Genomic DNA, 23,446 nt, shown 5'->3' on the forward strand with positions numbered 1-23,446 from the left:
AATGGCCCCCAGGTTCCACCTCACGTCCAGTCAGAAAACCACCCAAGTCACATTTTCCCTTCCCCTCCCCAGAGCCTACTGGCTTTAGACTCATTGCTTACCAGACACAAGGGACTTTATTCATTTAACAGATTTGACTATTTGATACAAACTTGAAGCAGATTTTAAAAGTGAAATTCTTGCCCATCCTCCCTCTTATTCCAGCTAGTGACTGATCACTCCAGCAGAAGGCCAGTTGATACGTCTTCCCAGCACATGCTCTCAGGAGTCACCCTCCACCATGAAGACCCTGCATTACTAATTCATGTTTCCCTTCTAAAGGAGCTGTGAAAAATTACCCTTACTAGGAGGATCATGGGCTGGCTGAGACAACACTGTACGTAAAGCATAAGCAGCTCTGCCAACAAGACTAAAGCCAACACTCTTCCCTGTGCTGAAGTGGCCTGTGGGACAGCATGTCAGTTTAGGGACCAAAAGGTTGCTTAGAGCATGAGTTAGAGGATCTCTGGGATTATTGAACTAGGCTGGTCTTATGAGGACTGTTATTCACCATTCTCTCCAGCAGAGGGCCGCATAGTGATGTGGGAGAAGTCTGGTGAGAGCGGCAAGAGCAGGGTGGGAACAAGGTACAGGCCACAGATGGGACCCTTCAGATTCAAGTCTCGGACTCATCTGTCTCTTCAGTGGAGCCATCGCTCTCTGCATCCAATTTGCGGGAGCGATGGAGGGGTTTCCATGGGGAACCAACCCGGGGAGGGGTTCGGGAAGGCAGGCAGCTGGCCTCAGAAGTGGCAGTGATGGAGTTGACCAGGCCTGGGACCTGGACCAGCCTGAAGAAGGAAAGAAGCCCAGAAGGTGATGTGATGAGTCTCCTATTCAGAGATCAGGACCCTCTACACTTAGACTTGAGCAGAGCCCCAAGGACTTATGGTACCTCTCTTCTCTCTTGGCCCCAAGCTTTCCCTGACCAATATGGGGTGTTAAAAACAAAGTGCTGTGTCACCTACAATGAGGCACAGCCACATCTGACAGATTTAGCTTCCACAAGAGGGCAGCATCTTCCCACTTGACACTTACAGCCGTTCCAGCTCCTCATCCATGGCTGGGTCATGCATCAGGTCTCCTTTGTCAGGCAAAGCTCCTAGAAGACAGGGATTTGGGGGTGAAGTCATGAAACAACATGAAGGCCCTTCAAACAGGCAGCAGATATTTTGCCCTTTGCCTTCATGTCTGACAACTGGTTGGCCAGAAGAAGTTAGTTTATGTGGTCTTGGGTATCACTTGATAAACTTAGTTACTGTTTCCCTTTCCTCATTTGGGACAAGCTAAGGAGATATCTACAAACAGGTTGATCAGTCCCCTTCCAAGATTGGATGTGGTTTGTGACCGGCACTGGTGTTTAGTTCTTGAGGCCCCGTGTGCTTAGCTGGATGATAATGGCCTAAGCTAACTCCAGAGGGAAGAAAAAAGCCAATTGTATGTCCCCATGTCAGGTGATACGTGGAGACATGTTAAAATTGCAGCTTCTGGTAGGGAGGAAAGCCGTCCCGTCCTGAGGTCTCATGCTAATGTCTGTCTGGATTGGTTTCCTTAGTCATGAGGGGTAAGGTTGGTGATATGAAGAGTCTTTAGTGCTTCTCCACTTAAATTTTCTTTGTTTTGCTCTTTTTCAGATTAATTAGATTCTTTAATTTCTTTTCTTTCTTTTTTGGTAGCTGGGGACAAATACAGTTGAAATTTTTTGAGGGATTGAAATTTGCAGAGAGGAAGATTGTTACCAGTAAATTGTTGAAAGAACAGGGCTTAATGGTATTTAGTCCCTAGATTGGACAGTCAGTGGTGCTGGGCTTCAGAGAGATTAAAAAGTGTCCAGCACTGACTCTTCTAAAAGGTATCGGGCGATTTGCCTTATCATTTTGTGGGGTGTTTCAGGGATACCCCACAGTCTTACACAAACTGTTAGAACCAGGATATTTCCCAGTCCCTATTTTAACACATGCTGCCTTCTATCGTTGCTTATTCTACACACTAGCATTAGTCAGTACTCAGAGAACATTGCACAAGGCTCCTTTCTGTTCCCCTCAGAAGGTTCTTTTCTGGTTTCCTTCCCTATTGTTGTTGAAACAGTATTCTTGGCTATCCTGAAACTCTAGATCAGGCTGGCGTCACCCTGAAACTCTAGATCAGGCTGGCATCACAGAGATTCACAAGATGAATCTCTTCTCTGCCTTCATCTGCCTCTACCTCCTGAGTGCTGGTATTAAAGGTGTGTGCTAGCATTGCCTGAGCAGAGGGGATGAGGTTAATGCAGGCTGTGATCATTGCTAATAGCCTTTTCTTTTCCTGCTTGCAGAAGTCACTGGTAGAGAAGTGGTCAGTTCCTCGGACTGTGAAAGAACAGCAAGCCCTCACTGGCTCCTGAGTCTGATCCCCAGTTGGCCTGATCTCTAACTCTAGTCCAGCAGTCCTAGTTATGAATCTGAGTTGAGCAGGTCCCTGAGTGACTCAGAGTAACCAGGCTCTGATCAATTACTTAGTTCTCGCCTATCTCCTCTAGGACTCTGGCAGATGTGAGTACACAGAAATAAGCATAAAGGCTCCAGTACAGCTTCTGGCCCACTGTGTTAGGCATTTAGCAGATGTCAGTTAATTGCCCTTCCCTCAGTGCCATTCCCTAAACTGGCACAGAGGGAAGAATGCCTGGATCTAATCACACAAGGAAAGTCTCCTGAGCATAGACGTAAATACTAAGTGCTTAAAACTTATTAAAACACCTTTAATCCCAGCACACACTTGGAGGCAGAGGCAGGCGGATCTCTGAGTTCAAGGCCAGCCTGGTCTACTTAGTACATTCCAGGCTACACAGCCTCATATATACAATGAGACATTGCCTCAAAACAAAAATCAACAAGTCTTCAGAACAAGAGTGGCCTGCTGGTCCCTAACTGGGAGAGTAGTGGTTACACATGGGGGAGGGGTGCAGTGGGTGGAGGAGGCCAGTGAGAATAAAAGTGATAGGTATTAAAACTGGGCCAGTCTCCATTTTTTTCTTTTTCAGATTTATCAGATTTCTTGCTCCCCACCCCTGACAGCTGTGGAAAAAACTTCCCCAGACACACCTTTGCCTTGTTTCTAAATGGGATTCAGTTGCTTTGATACATAATCTCCAGAGTCATTGGGTAAATAGCTTTGTGTCTGCCCAACCTGCAGGCCACTCCTTAGAACAGAACCAGGGATTCTGTAGGGAGGGGCTGGGTAGACCTATGCCAGGTAACAGAGCAGTCACTTATTCATGTTGGGGCAGGGCAGACAGTTGTCAGTCACTGCAGTCACATGGGAATGTAAGGGACCTCCTAGGCACAGGCAGGCAGATGATGCACATTGCAGCTTCTACCTTGGAGAAATCAAGAGTGTCATCCTATTCCTGTAGGGCCATGTTGACAGGCCAGCTGTTGTTGCCTGTGTTGTTGGGAGGAGCACAGGTGATCACAGTGAGCTCTGCTTACCTAGGGCTTGGTTGATCCCATGATGCTTTGAGAGAGCCACAAGGAATCCATAGAAAGTCAGCCTCTGGACATTGCTCAGGATCTCTTTGACAAGTGCTGGTGGTGGACAGCTAAAAGGGAGAGGCCAGATTCAACTCTAAGTGCTATCTTTTCATCCCCACCTGTAGGACACTCAAAGCTGGGAGAGCCTGCAGGAGCAGGGCCAGACTGCAGACACACAGGGCTGGTGTGCTTACTGCTGTTCAGCTGGTGGAGTTAGAGATGGAACTCGTGCTCTGCCACAGCCCCAGCCCTATAACTAACTCTTACAGGGAACCTAGGACAGGGGAAGGAAAGAGGATGCAGCTACTATTAAGAGCTTCTTGCCTGGAGGCTATGTCCCTCAGGGGTCTTTGTGTCATACTGGACAGTTTAAACTTGTCTTTCTGTGGGAAGGTTTGGAACAGTGAAGTAGCCAAAGCTAGTCTTCCCCTCGTAAGCAAGACACTTCAGCTAGTCTTTCCTGCTTTGGGACACATGAGCATGCTTTAAAATCATGACCATCCTGGGACAGAAACCCTGAACCAACCAGAATATTCTGCCAGAGACTTGTTCTCAGCAACAACCTGACCTCCAGGGCTGAAGTGGGCCTCCTCCCAGGCCCACCTGTACTTGTGCCGGTCACATAGGTTTTCCAGGCGCTGACAGAACAGTGATGCTTCCACTCCATCCAGCATGCCAGCATCACCCAAGGCGGGTCGTTGGCGGTGTTGCCCACTCGATGATGTTGGGACAATCACTGTATTGGGGTTTTTCCCTGACAGTAAGTCCTGATAGATGGCAGCCACACTCTCCAGAAATTCTGGTGCCATAGGAATAGGAAGGGACAGTTTAGGTAAGGAGGACATATTTCATTTCTTCACCATGTCTTCCCTTCTGATAGCTCAGTCTGTCCAGTCAGTGAGGATGCCAAAACCCCCGGAGTATATCACTGTGTCTGGTTTGCTGTGTTTATTAAAAGGCTATGAGTACGGTCCCCAGCTCCGAGAAAAAAAAAAAAAAGGCTATGAGTAAGGTAAAAGACACAGGCCACTGGTGATCAAGGACCAAGGGAGTAGCTAAAGGCACAGGTCTGGTTTCTAACCTCTAAAGCTTATCTCTTAGGACTAGTGAACAGACTAAAGTCCTTAGTGCTGCACCTGAGAGGTAGTAGTTTTCAGTGAGTGAGTGCTATTGGTGTCCTTTCTGCTGCTATCACTTAAGTGGATTTTTGTGCTGCTGATTGGAAGCAGTGTGTTTTTATCAGTGTCCTCAGTAGGCTTGGCAGATTGTATCTTGTGACCAGCAGTGCAAATCATACATCCTGTTAGTGGGCAATGATGAAGTATACCTCCAAAGGAAGTGGAGATGGGAACTGTGTGTGCCAGGAAGGAAGTGGGGATGGGAACTGTGTGTGCCAGGAAGGAAGTGGGGATGGGGACTGTGTGTGCCAGGAAGGAAGTGGGGATGGGGACTGTGTGTGCCAGGAAGGAAGTGGGGATGGGGACTGTGTGTGCCAGGAAGGAAGTGGGGATGGGGACTGTGTGTGCCAGGAAGGAAGTGGGGATGGGGACTGTGTGTGCCAGGAAGGAAGTGGGGATGGGGACTGTGTGTGCCAGGAAGGAAGTGGGGATGGGGACTGTGTGTGCCAGGAAGGAAGTGGGGATGGGGACTGTGTGTGCCAGGAAGGAAGTGGGGATGGGAACTGTGTGTGCCAAGAAGGAAGTGGGGATGGGAACTGTGTGTGCCAGGAAGGAAGTGGGGATGGGGACTGTGTGTGCCAGGAAGGAAGTGGGGATGGGGACTGTGTGTGCCAGGAAGGAAGTGGGGATGGGGACTGTGTGTGCCAGGCATCCAGATGGAAAAGACAAGAGGATGAGAAAGGGATACACGGTCCCCGACAAAAGCCACATGGAGCCTGGAACATTCTCACCTGAGTAATAAAACTGGATCTGGAAGGCAAAGAGGAAATCTGAGAAAGACATCAAGCAGTCCATGGCATCATCCATGAGCACAATCCTGGGAGGGAAAGAGGGAGGGGGAGAATTGGGGGGGGGGAGAGTGTATGTTACATGTGTGTGCCTGGGAGGAGAGAAAAAGTCAAACTGACATAGACAAAGGCTATGCACGAACAAGTTGTTTTGAGACCTCCAGTCTCCCTTGGAACTGCAGTGTATTTGGGGAAAGGGTCCCAAAAGCAAGCTCCTCCTGTAGTCACCTCATCCCCACCAATCCAACTCTCACTGAACTGCACTGAGCACACTGCTCCAAGGGCAGGCCCCCAGGTCAGTCTCAGTGGCACCAGTCAATGGAGCATGGGCAGAGTGGAGTGGAGCAGCAAAGAGTGGGTGCAATTGTAATGCTGCCAACATTTCCTTTTGTGTACTTAAAGCAGTAAATCCTTTCATTCTGCAGGGTGGACTATTTGGTTCTGAATAAATACTGCTGATCAGAAAAGGCAAAAAGAACAGCCAAGGGGTTTAAAGGGGTCTTGGCAAGTGGTGCTGAGATTTAATAAGCTACCAAATGGCCAGAACAGCAGCAGGCACCTCTACATGGGGACACAGAAGGTAGGCTGGGAGCAGGAGGTGGAGAGCGGACAGTTCTGCACACAGAATGCACATCAGCTAGTGGAGTTGTGACGATGGTCACTGCTCTCCCCACTGAGCACCCTCCAGGAGAAACCACCTGGTTGGTAAAGATCACACTAAGGCCAAGTCTGTACTCTGCTCGGGGATGCAGCTGAAGGGAGAAGGAAGAGAAAGAAGTTAGCACTTGCTGGGCTCCAGCCGTGTGCCAGGCAGAGTGCCAGACTCCTCTACTGGAGTGAAGCTGGGCCTCCAATCTGGTTATGACAAGGCCCTTCTGGCTTTATCTTTTTTAAAAATTTTTAAACTGTTTTGTTTTGGACTATTTTTCTAAATCTCTACTTCCTTGGATCAGAGGGGTCAGGGTTAGGGATATATTCCCAAAGACAGAAAGAGGGTCCTAGGTAGCTGCAATAACAGAAGTAGTGACAGGTACCATTTCTTGAGCATCTTGCTCCACAGTGGGCACTGTATTTAGCTACCTTTATTAAATTTCACTCATAGCACCATACAAGTTTGTACTAGTTACTTCCTTTTGCACATGAGGGGTTTTTGATCCTAAAGGAGTCCACTTACTAAGAATATATACACCTTGTGAGTTTGTATGACTTCAAAGGCTTCCATTAGGTCACTACTATTGGAAACTATTTCTTTAAAAGTTTAAAACTTTAAAAGAAACTATTTCTTTTAAAATAAGAAAGAAATCAAGTGCATGCCTTATATCCCAGCACTGGAGAGGCAGAGGCAAGCAGGGTGAGCTCTGTGAGTTTAAAGCTAGCGCCAGCCTGGTTTACCTAGAGTTCCAAGACAACTAGAGCTATTTAGAGAGACCCTTTCTAAAAATAACGAACACACAATAGAAACATTATCATTAGAGTATAAATTAGATTCTAGGGCCAATTTATATTCTTTGCCATATACATCTTAGAGCTTTAACTGTTTCCTTATCTCTTGAGAAGTAAAGCTGCCCTCCGCTATCCAGCTGGAAAAAAAATGAGGTCAAAGTGGGAAGCAACAATGCTGCAAGGGCCACAAGAGGGCGCTCCGGTCCCTCCATCAACGGCTGGGAGACTAACTGTAGCTCCATAATGCAAAGGTCACGTTGAGTTCTCATATCCAAGGGAAAAACAGACAAATCCCCCCCGCCCCCCCCCCAAAAAAAAACAAAATGAGAGGGGAAGAGGGGGAGAGACAGGTGGGCGGGTGGGCGAGCTGGCGGGCGAGCGTGCACTAAGATGCACTGCAGAGGGAGAGGGCGCTCCACCGGAACACCCAGGGAGGAAGACACCTTTTGAAAGAAGTCAAGTGAATGTCTTAATATCCCAGCACTGGAGAGACAGAGGCAGGTAGTCAGGCCCTGTGAGTTTAAAGCCAGCGCCAGTCTGGTTTACACAGAGTTCCAATGACACATCGGGAGGAGAGAAGGGAGATGCCAATCTTTCCTGCCCTACTCCTGGAATGGCCTAGTACCCTAGCAGCCAAAAGCAGATGGCACAGGAGAGCACTGGGCTGAGCCTCACCCTCAGGAAACCTTGGTCAAAGCCTTGAAGCTTTCAAAGACCACAAATGCTTCTATCATTAACCTGGAACCTAGGGCTTGTATCTTTATTGATCATTATATTGTGATGTAATTAAAATACCATAAAGCCAACTCATTAAATATAAATAAGACAGTGTTTTAATCTATTGAAAGCACTGTGCACTCCCTATCACAACTGTGATGATTCTAGAAGTTACTTCTCTCTGTGTTTCTCCCCCACCAGCATGCTCCTGAGGTGTATTCTGCTTCTCTAAGGGTCCAAGCAGATCCTGCCAGCACCTCTCTGGAATGTTAGGAAAATGACCTCCCTACCCCTTTCTGGGCAAAGCAATATACCATGTCCCCACCTCAGAACTGGCTCCAGCTTTCTGTCAGAGGCTTTTTTTTTTTTTTAAGATTTATTTTATTTTTAGGTGTGTGTCAGTGTGTGCATGTGAGTGCAGGAGTCTGCAGGTCAGAGGCCTTGGAGTTATGGCAGTTGTGAGCTGTGGGTGCTTAGAACCAAAGATGGGTCTTCTAAAAAAGCTCAAACACTCTTAACCACTGAGCCATCCCTCTAGCCTGAGAGGCCATTCTTGATTAGAATGTTAGCCTCCTTTTGTTGTATTTGGTTTCAGGTTTTGTTAAAGCACACATAAAATATGCACTCAAGCTGCGTGGTAACCCCACACCTGACCTGCTGTGCAGCCATCTGGTGGAACTGCTGACCTGATAGCCAGAGAGATAACAGTTCTTATCTGCTGCAGGGATTTGCTGCTCTTCCAGGGTGGCTTTGCTGTTCTGGGAAGAAACACCTTAGACAGTTTTAGCAGAAGTTGTGGCCAAGAGCAGCACTTTAGACTCTGTGGATCAGGAGTGAGTGTGCCTGTCACTCACCCAGTCAGGGGCAAAGCCACTGCAAGTATGAGCTTATCTACTTGTCACTCACAGAATCAGCAAGGACACAAAGATCTGAGCCTTGAATCTTTTCTGCAATCTGTTGTCAGTACCTCTGGGATTCCAAGAATTAGGCTTACATTTGAGTTACTGGTCATACTTATGCCAGAAACACTTCTTGATCCTTTCTTCGACAACATGAGAGACTTCAGGGTGGCCATGATGCCCAAGAGGAGATGGCTGCTCCATACATAGGTATGGGCACTGCTAAGAAGAGAGACCAGCCCATCTCTGAAGATGGCAGAGTGGAACCTCAATGGGGGTAGGGTAGCCTGCTGTGCTTGGCTTTTTGTCCCTGCTGTTTACTTGGCTGGGACTGAGGCATGGTCAGAAATGCCTGTGGCCAAGTGGAGGAGGCAGACACGTACAGGGGTGATACTGGGTGACAGCAGCACCCACAAATCCCAGCCTAGGGAGGGTGGAACAGACCAAGCAGGCAGCAGGTAGGAAGAGGGACATGAGTTGTAGGACAGCAGTGGATTAGCTAGCTGGTAGAAGGGGATCTTTGCCCTTGTGCTGGAAGATCTGCCAGATAACACCTTTCTCTCCTGTTTGTTGTTTGACTCTGGGTTCCAGCATGGCACCTGCCACAGTTCAGGCACTCAGGAAATACTGTTGGATACAGGGATGTAGGAACAAGGAGAAAAAACATGTTACTACCCTAGTCTTTGTCCCTGGTCAGGGGAAACCTACATATACATTTCAGCTCTGGAAAATCCAATTAGGAAGAAAATAGAGTCCTGGAGAAGCAGGCCAGAATGATAGGGACTCGGGCAAGTGGCCATAGTTAGACCTTTTGTCTTGGTAGAGAAGCTAGGAGAAAGTCAAGGTCAGATCCAATTCTTTAGGACTGCCTCTGAGGACATCGGTGGACCTAGAACTGGGCACTAGGAGATTTTTTTCCAAATTGTGATTGTGGCTGATTTGTGTAGAAGGGAGTCACACAAAAGCTGGGAAGCTTGTATTTCTCAAAGAGCTTCTTCTGGCCCTGTCAGAATGTCAGCTGTCCCAACCATGGATGGAACTACTGATTTTTCTTACTAGAACTAGAGGGAAAAACTGGCTGCCCAGAGGCTGTGGCTGCAGAAGATTCTAAGAAACTGATGGGAAGGTGCTTTGATCTTTAAAAATACCACATTGGCTAAAGGCAACTGCTACCAAGCCTGAGGACTTGAGTTCAGTACCCAGATGGAAGGAAGGACAGCTTCCTCTACTGTCTTCCTCTCTGACTGTCACACGTGCACCACAGCATGCCACACCCCAGCAAGTACATACATTCAGCTTTCCTAATTTTATTTTTAATTGTGTATATGTCTGTATGAGAGAGAGAGAGAGAGAGAGAGAGAGAGAGAGAGAGAGAGAGAGAGAGAGAGAGCAGAGGCATCAGATTCCTTGGTGTGGGAGTTACACGTTGCTTATGACCAATCTGATGTGTGCTGTGGGAACTGAACTTGGATCCTCTGCAGAACAATATGTACTTTCAACGGCCAAGCCATCTCTCTAGCCACTAATTTTAAAAATACAGATACTTTTTTATTTTTAAATTAAGGGATTGGAAAGATAGCTCAGTGGTTCAGAGCGTGTGCTGCTCTTGCGGAAGGCCTGGGTTTGGTTCCCAGCACCCACATGGTGGTTCACAACCATCTGCACCTCAGTTCCAGAGGATCCAGTACTCTCTTCTATACACATACATACATGTAGGCAAAAGACTTATCGCCTAAAATAAAACAAATAAAACAACTAAATCAAACCGAAGCCTACCCTATATAGCCAAATGTGGTGGCACGTGTCCGTAGTCACAGCACTCTAGAGGCTGAGGGAATGGGATCATTAGTTCAAGGCCAGCCTCGACTACATCTCAAGCAAAACAAATCAAACACAACAAACAAAGGCAAAACAAAACAGACACAAACACCACATGCAGTATTGTCCATCTCTAGACAAATGTTCTGATCCATGAAAGTTCTGGGCATTTGCACCTTGCTCTGCACTGCAGCAGAACTGGCTAAATGCAGGCAGGAAGCTATGGCCCTGCCTTTGTCTTCCAAGACAGGGATAACCTGAGGTCAGGTATCCCCACAGATAACTCCTTTATCTTCTTGAACTCAGATTCATCTCCCAGAGGTCTCCAGAGCCTTCCTTGAGACAGGGTTGTCTACGTGTGCTGTTTTCCAGTGGAGAGCAGTTGGCTGGGCATCCTTCCTGCCAGAGGCCTTTGCTAACATGCCAGCTGCTTCTGACACCTGGAGGGGCCTGGCCACCCTGGCTTTGAAGTGGAGCCAGCAAGGAACTGCTGCCAACAAGAGTCCGTACAAATCTATTGGATCATGGAGGGATCCTCGCAAGCAATGCCTCTGGGCTAGAGGGAAGGCCTCTGGGGAGAAATACGGGTACTCTGGTTCAGGCTGGCTCTGAGCAGAACCATGTGGAGGGTGGAGTCTAGGGCCAACAACTGGGATGAAGAAAGTGGAGTTGGCAGGGTCCGAGCTAGTCCCAGGGGGTTGGCTGCTCTCTTCCTTGCTAACTCCAACAGCTGGGACAAGCTGGCTGCCTGGGGGGTAAGAAGGTGCCAAGGAAGCAGAGCGTCCAGGCTCATCCAAGTGCCAATCCCCTGTGCACCCCCTGGTCTAGTGACATGAACTGGGCCCTTTTTCCTGAAATTCTGGGCTTGATGGCATTGGGATCAAGTGGCAGTTGTCCTACAACTGGACTCAGTTATATCTGTGTCTGAGTTTCCTTAGATGCAGAGAAGAGATGAGCAAAGGACAGAGAACTGCAATATGGGGATGCCCTTTGCCTGGGGGTCTCACAGGCAAGTAGTGTGAGGTGCTGGCAGCGTGCAGAGCCTCTCTGGGTTACGGTGCTGGAAGAGCCTAAAATAGCAAACGAAAGCGGCTCAGTGGAAATGAAGGCCTCCAGCTGCCAGTCGGAAGCTCGAGATTCAGTTTCTAGCCCACTTTTGGGGGAGCTAGCTCTTAGTCAGAGCCCAAAAGAAGAGCCACTTTGCATGACTGAACTTTGGAGAAGTCATGTGACTAGTGTCCTTTACTGGGACAGCTGAAGCATGTCCCCAAGTTAGTTTGTGCTAACAGTGTTTTAATGTCAGGGCTGTGAGACTAGGACAGTGATAAAACCAGGGGACATGCCAGGATCAGGGAGCATGCTGCTGGAAAGGTCTCCTGGGTGTCTGTCTGTCTGCCTGCCTGCCTGCCTGTCTCTGTCTCTGTGTGTGTCTCTCTGTCTCCCCCCCACAACCCCTCTCTCCTGGCCAGGGTAGGAAACGTGCTACCCCAGGACCTCAAACAGCACAGGACATGTAGAACACAGTTTTCCCTCAGCTGCAATCTGTACGCTCAAGGCACCCCAAATTCATCCATCCAGTAGGGCCTGGCAAGTTTGACCCAGAGCAATATCAATAACAACAGTAATATTTTGTATCCATTTTCATATATTTTAAATTAAAATTTATATTTACTTATTTGAGCTTATGGAGGCAGGCAGCCCGTCATTTGTAGAGGTCAGAGGACAATTTTAACTGGTTCTTTCTTTCTACTGTGTGGATCCCAGAGACGGATCTCAGGTGTCATTCTTGGTGGAAATGCCTCTACCTTATGAGCCATTTCTCCTCTTAGCCATTCTGTGAGATAAATTCAGTGAGCACATTGATAAGGACATAGAGGTACAGAGGAGCATCACAAGTTAACCAAGATCACAAGCTAGAAGCTGAAGAGTCTCATTCAAATACAGGCCTTTCTGACTCTTGAGCACAGGTTCTAGGCCATCTGCTGTATCTGTTTAAACAAACAAACAAACAAACAAACAAACAAACAACCATCCCTGGACTCTGTGTTGGCAATAACCTTCCCCCTGCCCCTGCTATTGGCTCTCAGTTCTGGCACACTCCTGCATAGGGCTGGGTACTCAGGCGTGATACTGCTGCTTCCCTACAAACAATCCTGGAACCACAGAGCGGCCTGAAGTCTTGGGTGGACTGCTGCATAGGTTTGGGGAAGGTAAAGGTCCAGACTTCACGTCCATCTCTCCCTCTGACGTAGACACGTCTCTCTCAGGCACCACCAGTGCAAAGCCCAGCCATTCTGCACACTTTGCCTGGAATTCTTTGGCCCCCTTACTGCTCTGCCATCTACTGTAATTCTCCCTTGTCCTTTTGATTTCAAAGAAGTATGGAAGCTCTCAGATTACTGCAGAGAACAGCCTAACGCCCACACTCTTCCATTCAACTTTTAAATGGTTTTTGTTGCTTGGTTTTGTTTGTTTGTTTGCTTGTTTGTTTGCGACAGAATCTCAAATAGCTCAGGCAGGTCTTGGAGTTCTGATCCTCCTTCCTACTTCCCAAGTGCATCCCAAGTGGAATCACAAGTATATCTGCCACCAGACTCGAATAAAGCATTCTTGGAACTTAAAAGTTCTGGAACTTCTAGAGTGTTCTAAAGTGAACATAACAAATATCCTCTTCCATTCTTTAAATTTGTTTGTAATGTTTTTTGAGACAGGGTCTCACTATGTAGCCCTGGCTAGTCTGGAACTCACTAAGAAGACCAAAGTGTCCTTCAACTCACAGAGGTCTACTTGCTTGTGCCTCCCCAGTGCTGGAATTAAAGATGTGTTCTACACTGCCTAGCTCAACTTACGAAGCAAAAACAAAGAACCAAAACCACCACCACCACCACAACAGTACTGTACTAGGCACTGAACCCAGGGCCTTTTTCTCTTGTGACTGCATCCTGCCCTCTTCCTAGATTTAATGTGAGACACAGCTTCACTAAATTGCCTACTTACTAGCTTACTTTCCTAGTCCAGGCAGGCCTTGGGCCTAACCCCAGTACTCAGTATTACAGGCCTGTCACCAGACCAGGTTTTGCTTGGTTTCCTACTTTTGAGAAGGGTCTTACTAATATGCCCAGACTGGACTCAAACTCCTAAGCTCAAGTGATTTCTCTTTCATAGCCTCCCTAGTAGCTAAGACTTCAAACATGACATCAACTTCAGCTTTTTGTAGCCATGGTACTGCAGGTTGAACTCATGACCTTGCAAAGCATGTGCTCTGTCACTGGCCATGACCCAGCCCCTCAATTTTGCTGATGGTATCTTTTGTTAAATAGAACATTTACATTTAAATTCCCAGGTCCAATAGAGTGGTTCTCAATCTGTGAGTTGAGATCCCTTTGGGGGCCACATACCAGCTATCCTATATAACCGATATTTATATTACCATTCATAACAGTAGAAAAATTACGGTCATGAAGTACAATAAAGTAATTTTATGGTTGGAGTCACCACGTCATGAGGAACTGGACTAAAGGGTCACAGCATTAGGAAGCTTGAGAGCCACTGGTCTAGTAGCTAGCATTTGACTTTTTTTTTTTTTTTTTTTTTTTGGAGCTGGGGACTGAACCCAGGGCTTTGTGCTTGCTAGGCAAGCACTCTACCACTGAGCTAAATCCACAACCCCAGCATTTGACTTTTGTGGCCAGAGATCAACTTGCCATTGGGGAACCCCTGCTTCCTTGATGGTACCCACCCTCTCTCTGGCAAGTCAGCCCTGTTAAGGCAAGGACTTTTGCTCACTGCTCTAGCTGCAGTACCCAAAAGAGAGCCTAGCAGTAATGGCATGCTTGCTCAGTGACCAGTGGCTATGGAGGGAGCATTTTGTTTGTGGACAGTTGTGTTTGTCTTACCTACTGGGCTTGGGACTTAGCAGCATTGTGAAGATTCTTTTGCACTCAGCAGGACTTGAAGGATGAATACAGGTGTGAGATGCCACTAAAGTATATATGTATTTAATTTTTTTTAATTAAAGGCAATATTTTTGAGACTGGGTATCACTATGTAGCTGTGGCTGACCTGAAACTCACTATAGAGACTAGGCTGGCTTCAAACTCACAGAAATATGCTTGCTTCCACCTCCGGAGCCATAGAATCAAAGGCATGCGCCACTACGCCTGGCTTCTACCTCTCAGCTGTTGGTATTATTTTCTGAGTGACTGGAGTCCTACTTAGGACTCCCCTTTATATCTATTGCTTGGGTTCCCCTACATTTCCCTCTAATAGCCTCTGATTTTATATTGAGGTTTTCAGTCCCCCTGGAGTTGATTAAAAGGGTTTCTGAGCTGTAATAGCTGTGCCTGCATTTCCAAGTAACACCCACGTGCTTGTCTCTGCCTCCTGACTTCTGGGATTAAAGATGTGTATCCCCATGTTCAGCCTCTACATTCTAATTTTTTTTTTAAAAGATTTATTCATTTACTATATATAAGTACACTGTAGCTGTCTTCAGATACACCAGAAGAGGGCATCGGATCTCTTTACAGATGGTTGTGACCCACCATGTGGTTGCTGGGAATTGAACTCATGACCTCTGGAAGAGCAGTCGGGTTCTCTTAATCGCTGAGCCATCTCTCCAGCCCTACATTCTAATTTTAAAAATCAGATAATTTGACACTTTTCAGTATTTGGGTTAAAATCAAGTATAAAAATTAGGTAATTTTTTTGGGCATTATGGCATGGGTTTTATATGGATTATCTCATTAAAACTTTAAGATAACCATATTAGCTAACATTATTTCTGTTTTATAGATGGGAAAATTGATGCTTAGAGAAGTTAAATAATTGTTTTAATACAAGGTCTCACTGCGTAGCTCAGGCTGGCCTCTTTCCTTAAGAATTATTGCAATTCTACACATGAGCCACCCACCATCTCTGGCAAAGTTAAATAATTCAAATAAGATCATTCAGGCTCATTGTGATGGACGCCGCATTTGAATCCAGGTCTGTGTGGCTCTAGCCCCTGTCCTTCCCCATCAGGCTGTGATTTTGGGACACAGACCAGCTCAAAGTGGCTTTCCTGAGTGGAAGCGACTGTGTCTGGTGCCTGGGTAGCAAGCACTCTGTGCATTATTCCTAACGTAATGACGTAATGCAATGATGACAAGAATGTCTCCTATCTGGGCACATCCCTGACTGGAAGTGTGGTTTTTTGGTAAGGGAGATGTTAAACAGTATTACAGATGACTTCAGAGATGGGAACGCCAGCAGTTTAATCTGGCTAAGACGCCAGAGGGAGCCTGTGGCTAACACTTTAAACCAGCGGTCTCCAGTGTGGTTCCCAGACCATCTACATCATCAGGGACATTTTTAGAAATATGAATCTTTGAGGCCTTGCCCTAGAACTCTTGAACTTGGGGGTGTGGCTGCTACCTGGGGTTTAAGAGGCCCCTCAGGTGATTCTAATGCCAGTCCAAGGGAGGGATGCTGCTTTCAATCTAGCCTTGGGTTGGAGCTTCCAAACCTTGTCAGAGGCTAACCATAGGTCATCTTATCTTGATGCTTCGTTAGACATCATCTTCTGAGTGTTGTGAAGAGAAAAAGGCTGAAAAGCACTTTCATTTGTTCTTAAATAAAAAATAAAAACCCACCTTATTGTTATCTTATTGATTTATTATTATTATTAGTAGTAGCAGTAGCAGTAGCAGTAGCAGTAGCAGTAGCAGTAGCAGTAGCAGTAGTATGGATGTTTTGCCTGCATGTATTTCTGGGCACCACGTCTGAAAGGTCAAAATAGTTCATCAGATCTGGAATTGGAATTTTAGGTGGTTGTGAGTTTAGGTGGGAATTGAACCTAGGTCCCTTGGAGAGCAATCAGTGTTCTTTTTTTTTTTTTTTTTGGTTCTTTTTTTCAGAGCTGGGGATCGAACCCAGGGCCCTGCGCTTCCTAGGCAAGCGCTCTACCACTGAGCTAAATTCCCAACCCCGCAATCAGTGTTCTTAACTGCTGAGCTGCCTCTCCAGGTTTTATTTTTTAAACAACTGGTAATAATAACAACATTGCCAGGTGGTGGTGATGCACGCCTTCAATCCCAGCACTTGGGAGGCAGGGCAGGTGGAGCTCTGTAAATTTGAGGCAAGCCTGGACCACAGAGTGAGTTCCAGGACAGCCAAAGCTACACACACAAAAACCCTGTCTTGAAAAACCATAATAATAATAGTAATAATAATAATAATAATAACAACAACAATAATAATACCAACATTTTCATAAAAGTAATTTACCTGTTTATTTATATACTCTTGTTTTATTTTTGGTTTGAGATAAGATGTTGTGTATTCTTTGAACTGTTGACCCTCCTGCCTTACCTTTTGAGCACTAGGACAGGAATGCACGACTATGTTTCATTTAATTATTATCTATCACTGTTATTATTATTTTGTGTTTCTTCAAGACAGCCCTAGCTATCTGGGAACTCACTCTGTAGACCAGGCTGGTCTTGAAGTCAGAGCTCTGTCTGCCCCTCCCTGTCTTCCACGTGCCGAACTTAAATGACCATTTATTATAGTTGTTCTCATTTTACAGAAATGGAATCAGGGCTCAGCAAAGTTAAGTGGTATCCTGTGGCCCTCTAGTCAACTGGCTCTGGTGGGTTGCGTATTCACCGTCTTTTTTGGTTTACTTGTTATTTTTAATTATGTGTGTGTTGGTGTGCCTGTATGCGCAAATGAGTGGCGTGCTCAAGGAGGCCAGAGAAGGGAGTAGAATCCCCTAGAGCTAGAGTCACCTACAATGGAGAGCTGCCTGACTGGGGTTCTCGGCAAGATCAGTAAGCATCGAGACCTGCGCTCCTGTAGGTTAGTTTCAATGCTGCTGCGTTTAACTGTATTACAAGTTTACTCTGTGCAGGGCATTATTTAAAGCACATTATAGACAATTATTATTGCTACCTTACAAATAAGGACAGTGAGGCTCAGAGAAATAACTTTCCTAAGAGCACAAGCTAATGAATCTCAAAGTCTGATTCTGGCCACATGCTCTTGTTTTTCAGGGCTAGGGACTGAACTGGGCCTCACACATGCTAAACAAGTGCTTCACATGCCCAAGCCTCACGGACTGCTCTTAGGCATCAGGAAAACGTCCTGGTTCGGAGGATGCTGAGATGGAGATGCTCTGCTGACTGTTCAGGGATCAAGGGTCTCACTTTCTCATTCCTGAAAGAATGATGAGGTGGAAGGTCTCTGACTAGGCTGCTGTTTTAGAGCTTGTTAGCTCCTTCCTGTGTTTCCAGCTCACACCTGCTGCCCGGCGGCCTGGCTAGAATGCTTGTGGTGCTCAAGGCAGGCACTCGTGGAGAAGCCATGTCATGCACAGGCTCTGGTTTACAGCTGCCCGTGGATTACATTCTTTTCCATGTGCATCATCATAGACTGGAGCCTCCTGCAGCCTGTCCCCAGGCCTCAGGGCCCTGAGAAAGTAAGCCGGTGGTGGACAAACAAAAAAATCAGTCTTACAGGCTTAGCCACCCACATCTATAATCTGGTCAGATGCCTGGACTGTTGTGGGGAAGCTGGCCATCTGACTTTCAGGACAAAGTGAGAAGAGCTTAGTGGTCCGGAGGCATTTTCTGGGTAGTTGTGGGCTTGCAGTACACACAGCAACTGGAGTCAGGAGTGAACAACACGGAGCAGCTGAGGTTGACAGAGAAGCCTGATACTCACAGCCCGGAGGGAGCCAAACTTGCTTTAACTCAATTCCTCTTTCTTTTGCAGCCATCCTCCTGTCGATTCCCCAGGGGTCTCCTTCTGTTTGTGCGTGCATGCTCGTAACTCCCTAGTGCCATTGGTATTGCTGGTTAGGATGTGTCCACTCCTCACAAAGAGAGGCTGAGTTTCTGTTTAATAGCACATAAGCCTCTCACCGGAGAGGACTAGCACTTTTTGTATTGATTGTACATAGTATATATTTGTGCTGTGGCAGGAAGACATTTGGTTGCTTCTGACACTTGAGAGGTAGAGGTTGGAGGTCACGGTGGGCTACATAGTGAATTCCACACTAGCTTGGGCTACCTGAGACCCTACAAACAAGAATTCATTTATGTTCTTAAACTTTTATTCATTTACTTTTAGATTTATTATTAGTGTACATGAATATTTTGTTTGCATGTATATCTGTGTACTACATGCATGCCTGGTGCCCATGGAGAGCAGAGGGGCACTGGGGCCTCTGAAACTGGAGTTGTAGACAGCTGTGAGCTACCATGTGGGTGCTGGGAAACACTCTACAAGAAAAGTGTTCTTAACCACTGATCCATCCCTACAGCCCCTGATTTTAAATGTTTATTTTTAAATTTAAGTTTACTTTACCTTTTCTTCTTGCATTTTTATTTCTATTTTTAAATTAACTTATTTACTTTACATCTGGATCACAGTTTCCCTTCCCTCCTCCTCTCTTCCCAGCCCCTCCCCCATCCTCCTGTTCTCCCCTTCTCCTCTGATCATCTTATCTTTTTTGAGAAAGAACAGCCCTGGTTGTCCCGGAACTAGCTTTGTGGACCAGTCTGGCCTCGGACTTACAGAGATCCGCCTACCTCTGCCTCTGGCCTCCCGAGCTCTGGGACTAAAAGCATGATGACTTGCCATTGCTGGGCTTGTTTTTAAACTTTTAAAACAAAATTCTTGTTTGTGTGTGTCAAATGCCATACCAGGAATATCCATGAATCTATTTATTCATGTATTAATTCATCCAGCACACATGCATGGGACATCCAGTGCAGACTGTGCGGTGCATGTGTCCAGCACACATGCATGGGACATCTAGTGCAGACTGTGCAGTGCATGTGTCCAGCACACATGCATGGGACATCTAGTGCAGACTGTGCAGTGCATGTGTCCAGCACACATGCGTGGGACATCCAGTGCAGACTGTGCAGTGTATGTGTCCAGCACACATGCATGGGACATCCAGTGCAGACTGTGCAGTGTATGTGTCCAGCACACATGCATGAGATATCTAGTGCAGACTGTGCAGTGCATGTGTCCAGCACACATGCGTGGGATATCTAGTGCAGACTGTGCAGTGCATGTGTCCAGCACACATGCATGGGATATCTAGTGCAGACTGTGCAGTGCATGTGTCCAGCACACATGCATGGGATATCTAGTGCAGACTGTGCAGTGCATGTGTCCAGCACACATGCATGAGGTATCTGGTGCAGACTGTGCAGTGCATGTGTCCAGCACACATGCGTGGGATATCTGGTGCAGACTGTGCAGTGCATGTGTCCAGCACACATGCGTGGGATATCTAGTGCAGACTGTGCAGTGCATGTGTCCAGCACACAAGAGATCCAAAAGGGGACCATGGCTCCCTGGGAGTGACGCGTGTTTATAGGTTTGCTCTGTAGGTTCTGGGATCTGAACTCCAGTCCTCTTGCCTATGCAGCAAGCTCTTACCTGCTGAGTAATGTCCCTAGACCAGGGTTTGTGGTTTTAAAGAGTGTCCTACTAGTTATAATCTTGTAGTACTTACACAAATCAGATTGTTTAGAAGGACCTTGGAAATGGGCAAACGCAAATCTTTGGCTTAGTCTCATACATTTACCACATACTATCGAGAACGGGAAGGGAAGCGGGCTGGAGAGACAGCTCAGTGCTCAAGAGCACTGGCTGCTCTCCCAGAGGACCTGAGTTCAATTCCCAGCACCCACATCATGGCTTATAGTTCTACAGGATCTGGCACCCTCTTCTGCCTCTGTAGGCACTAGGCACATAAGTGGTACACAAAACATCCATACCCATAATTCTATAAAAATATAAACAAGCAAACTAACTAAGAGAATGGGAAGGGAAGACAGCAGCTATTCTGCAATGAAAGGATTCATGGGCTACATGACAAGTTCAAGTACTCAAGGGTACCCTTCAAAATTAAACCCTGTCCTGTGAGGGTGGGAATGCATTTTATTGTAACTATAGCCTCAGTGTTCAGAGTAGCTCTCTGCATGAAACTGGCACTCAAGAAATATTTGACGGGGCAGAGAGATGACACAGTGGTTATGAGCACTTGCTGCTCTTGGAGAAAAGCTGAGCTTGTTTCCCAGCACTCACAGCGGCTAGCAACTGCTTCTTACTGCAGTTCTGGAGGATCTAATGTCCTTTTCTTGCTTCCTGGTGGGTATGTGGTGCACATAAACTCACACAGGTACATACACACATACACACAAAAAAAGAAATCTTTTTTGTCTGGTTTTGTTTTGTTGGAGACAAGGTCTCTCACAGGGATTAAAGGCATATAACACTACACATGGCTAATAAGTAACCCTTTAAGAGAGAGAGAGGGGGAGGGGGAGGGGGAGAGGGAGGGGGAGAGGGAGAAGGAGAGGGATGAATATTTGATGAGGCCTGAAGACTGTCTCACACACCTGCTGCCAAGCCTGATGATCTGAGTCCAATCTCTGGGTCACACATGACAGGGAAGAAAGCCCCACCAGTGGTCTCTCCTTCAACTTCTACATGCATGCTATGGCATGCGTGAATGTCTCATATACTAAATAAATTAATAAACAAATTATAAAAAAGAAAGTTGCATGGCTCAGTGGTGGCCCACATCTTTAATCCCAGAGTTTGGGAGGCAGAGGCAGGCAGGTCTTTGTGAATCCAAACAAGTTCTGGGACAGGAAGGGGCTACACAGAGAAACCCTATCTCAAAAAACCAACTAACCAACCAGAGAGAGAGAGAGAGAGAGAGAGAGAGAGAGAGAGAGAGAGAGAGGCCAGTCACAAGTACTCCAGGCTGGCCTTGGTCTTACAATGATCCATTTGTCTCAGCTTCCAAGTGATGGGATTACAGGTATGTGCCATCATCAACTGGCAAGGTCCATTTAGGTGAAATGCCCAGATGCCCAGAGACAAAGCAGAGCAGGGCTCACCAAGCTCTGGGAACATGAGACATTGGAGAACAATGCCCAAACTGTTCAGGACTTCTTTTTTTTTTTTTTTGGTTCTTTTTTTCAGAGCTGGGGACCGAACCCAGGGCCTTGCGCTTCCTAGGCAAGCGCTCTACCACTGAGCTAAATCCCCAACCCCCAGGACTTCTTTTGAAGGTAAGAATGTCCTAGAATGGACTGTAGTCATGAGTGCATAGCTCTGACAATATTCTAAAAGCTATGGAATTACACACTCCAGTGAGTAAAGCTGTGAACTTGTGAATTATATCTCTGCCCTTAAAAAACTATCAGAAGAGAAACATTTGATGAATAAGCAAATAGATGAATGAGAGGTGGTGGCTTAGAACCACGTCTAGTGGTGGGTGAGTGCTCCCCTCTCTCCATTTACCTGTATGTCCACTCACCCAGGAGGCATGCACAGTGTCAAGCAGGATGGTTTGAGCAGAATGATGCTCACTGACAGGGCCTCTGTGGCAATGGAGGCTGCTGTGGATCCTGCCTGCTCTCCTGGAGCACACACATTTAGATGAATGGCTTCTTTCCTTTTCTCGTTTCTTCTCTCCATCCCCCTCCAACTCTTTTTGAGACATGGTCTCACTATGTAAACAAGGTTGGCCTTGGCCTGGGCCCCATGATCTTCCTAACTTAGTCTCCACTTGAGTGCTAGGACTACAGGTGAGGTCACCAGGCCCAGATCCTTCTCCTAACCAGAATTCCCCAAGAGTCATATTTTTATTCTTAAGTCCTGATAGATGTTCAAAGGATAAATTCCACTCCCAATCTCTTGGACTGAATCTTTCCTAAAATGAGCCAATCCCAAAGGGAAACTAGCATGAAATTCTGATGTTAACTCTACTGGCTGCTTTAAATTAGAGATAATCTCCTGTGATCATCATCACCTTCTGTTTTCTCCTCCTCCTCCTCCTCCTCCTCCTCCTCCTCCTCCTCCTCTTCCTCTTCCTCCTCCTCTTCCTCCTCTTCTTCCTCCTCCTCTTCCTCCTCTCCCCCTCCTCCTCTTTCTCCTCCTCTTCTTCCTCCTCTTCCTCTTCCTCCTCCTCCTTCTTTTCTTCCTCCTCCTCTTCCTCCTCCTCTTCCCCCTCCTCCTCTCTCTCCTCCTCTTTCTCCTCCTCTTCCTCTTCCTCCTCTTCTTCCTCCTCCTCCTCCTTTTCTTCCTCCTCCTCTTTGTCCTCCTCCTCCCTTTTGGTTCTTTCAATTAAGAATTCAAGCCAGGTCTGACAGTGTATGCCAGGAGGATACATAGAAAAAGACTGTCTCAAAAAACACAAAAACAGGGGGGCTGGAGAGATGGCTCAGCGGTTAAGAGCACTGACTGCTCTTCCAGAGGCCCTGAGTTCAATTCCCAGCAACTATAGGGTGGCTCACAACCGTCTACGAGGAGATCTAGTGCCCTCTTCTGGCCTGCAGGCATACGTTCAGACAGAACACTGTATACATAATAGATAAAACAAAACATAAACCCAAGCAAAATTCCAACCTCCCTTATTAATGAAAACACCAAGCCTGCATTAGAGCTGTCACTTGTTGATCCTGGAAAGGACAAGCATGCAGTACCCCATGGGGGTCAGGGAGCTATGACAGTTTTTGTTAACTCTGAACAGTATCAGCGAAGTTAGTTCATAAGCCTGGAATACAAGTGTCCTTTCCCTGGAGCAGATGCTGCCTCAGCTTAGGACCACCCTCCACCCTCCAAGTCTATGGAGAGAAGGAGCTGGGATCTTCGGGAGGAGCAAGGTGATTCTTGGTACAGCAGAGGCACTGGACCCTTAAGGAGCCGGCCCTCTGGGCAGACACTACTCTAGATGCCCCACACTGAGGGGTCAGTGAGGAAGCTGCCTGCAAAGTCTCTTGACTCTGACCAGCTGAGCCACGCACACCTCTGCTGCTTACAAGTTATCAGTCAATTGCACAACACCTTTAACCTCTTTGCCTGACTCCAGTTTCCACTTCAGTAAGGCAGGGGCGTGGCCGGGAAGGTGGAAAGGTCCTCTCAGGAGCACTAACATAACTGAATAGTAAACGGAGTGGGGAAGCGGAACAATGAACACAGTGACTTCAAAATAACTTATTTTGGAAACTGGGAGCTTTTCAGAAAATAGATCTTTTGTT

The 23,446-nt window shown here is 46.8% G+C and overlaps 1 protein-coding gene across 10 annotated transcripts in view; it reads right to left on the bottom strand.

Annotated features, from left to right (window-relative positions):
* Cstpp1 (centriolar satellite-associated tubulin polyglutamylase complex regulator 1) overlaps positions 1–23,446 on the bottom strand; it is a 167,909-nt gene that overhangs the window by 1,354 nt on the left and 143,109 nt on the right. For 6 of the 10 annotated variants that reach the window (XM_039104520.2, XM_039104525.2, XM_039104521.2 and 3 more), the window contains 5 exons: positions 5,458–5,543; positions 4,152–4,347; positions 3,507–3,616; positions 1,078–1,141; positions 98–830 (listed from right to left, as the gene is read on the bottom strand). In XM_039104520.2, coding sequence (XP_038960448.1) covers positions 656–830; positions 1,078–1,141; positions 3,507–3,616; positions 4,152–4,347; positions 5,458–5,543 — 631 coding nt within the window. In that variant the 3' untranslated portion in view covers positions 98–655. Of the gene's footprint in view, positions 1–97; positions 831–1,077; positions 1,142–3,506; positions 3,617–4,151; positions 4,348–5,457; positions 5,544–23,446 lie in introns of those variants that run through there. The other 4 variants (XM_039104523.2, XM_063283294.1, XM_063283296.1 and 1 more) reach the window with 2 other exon arrangements.

Source organism: Rattus norvegicus, chromosome 3, assembly GCF_036323735.1.
Source record: "Rattus norvegicus strain BN/NHsdMcwi chromosome 3, GRCr8, whole genome shotgun sequence".
NCBI lineage: Eukaryota > Metazoa > Chordata > Mammalia > Rodentia > Muridae > Rattus > Rattus norvegicus.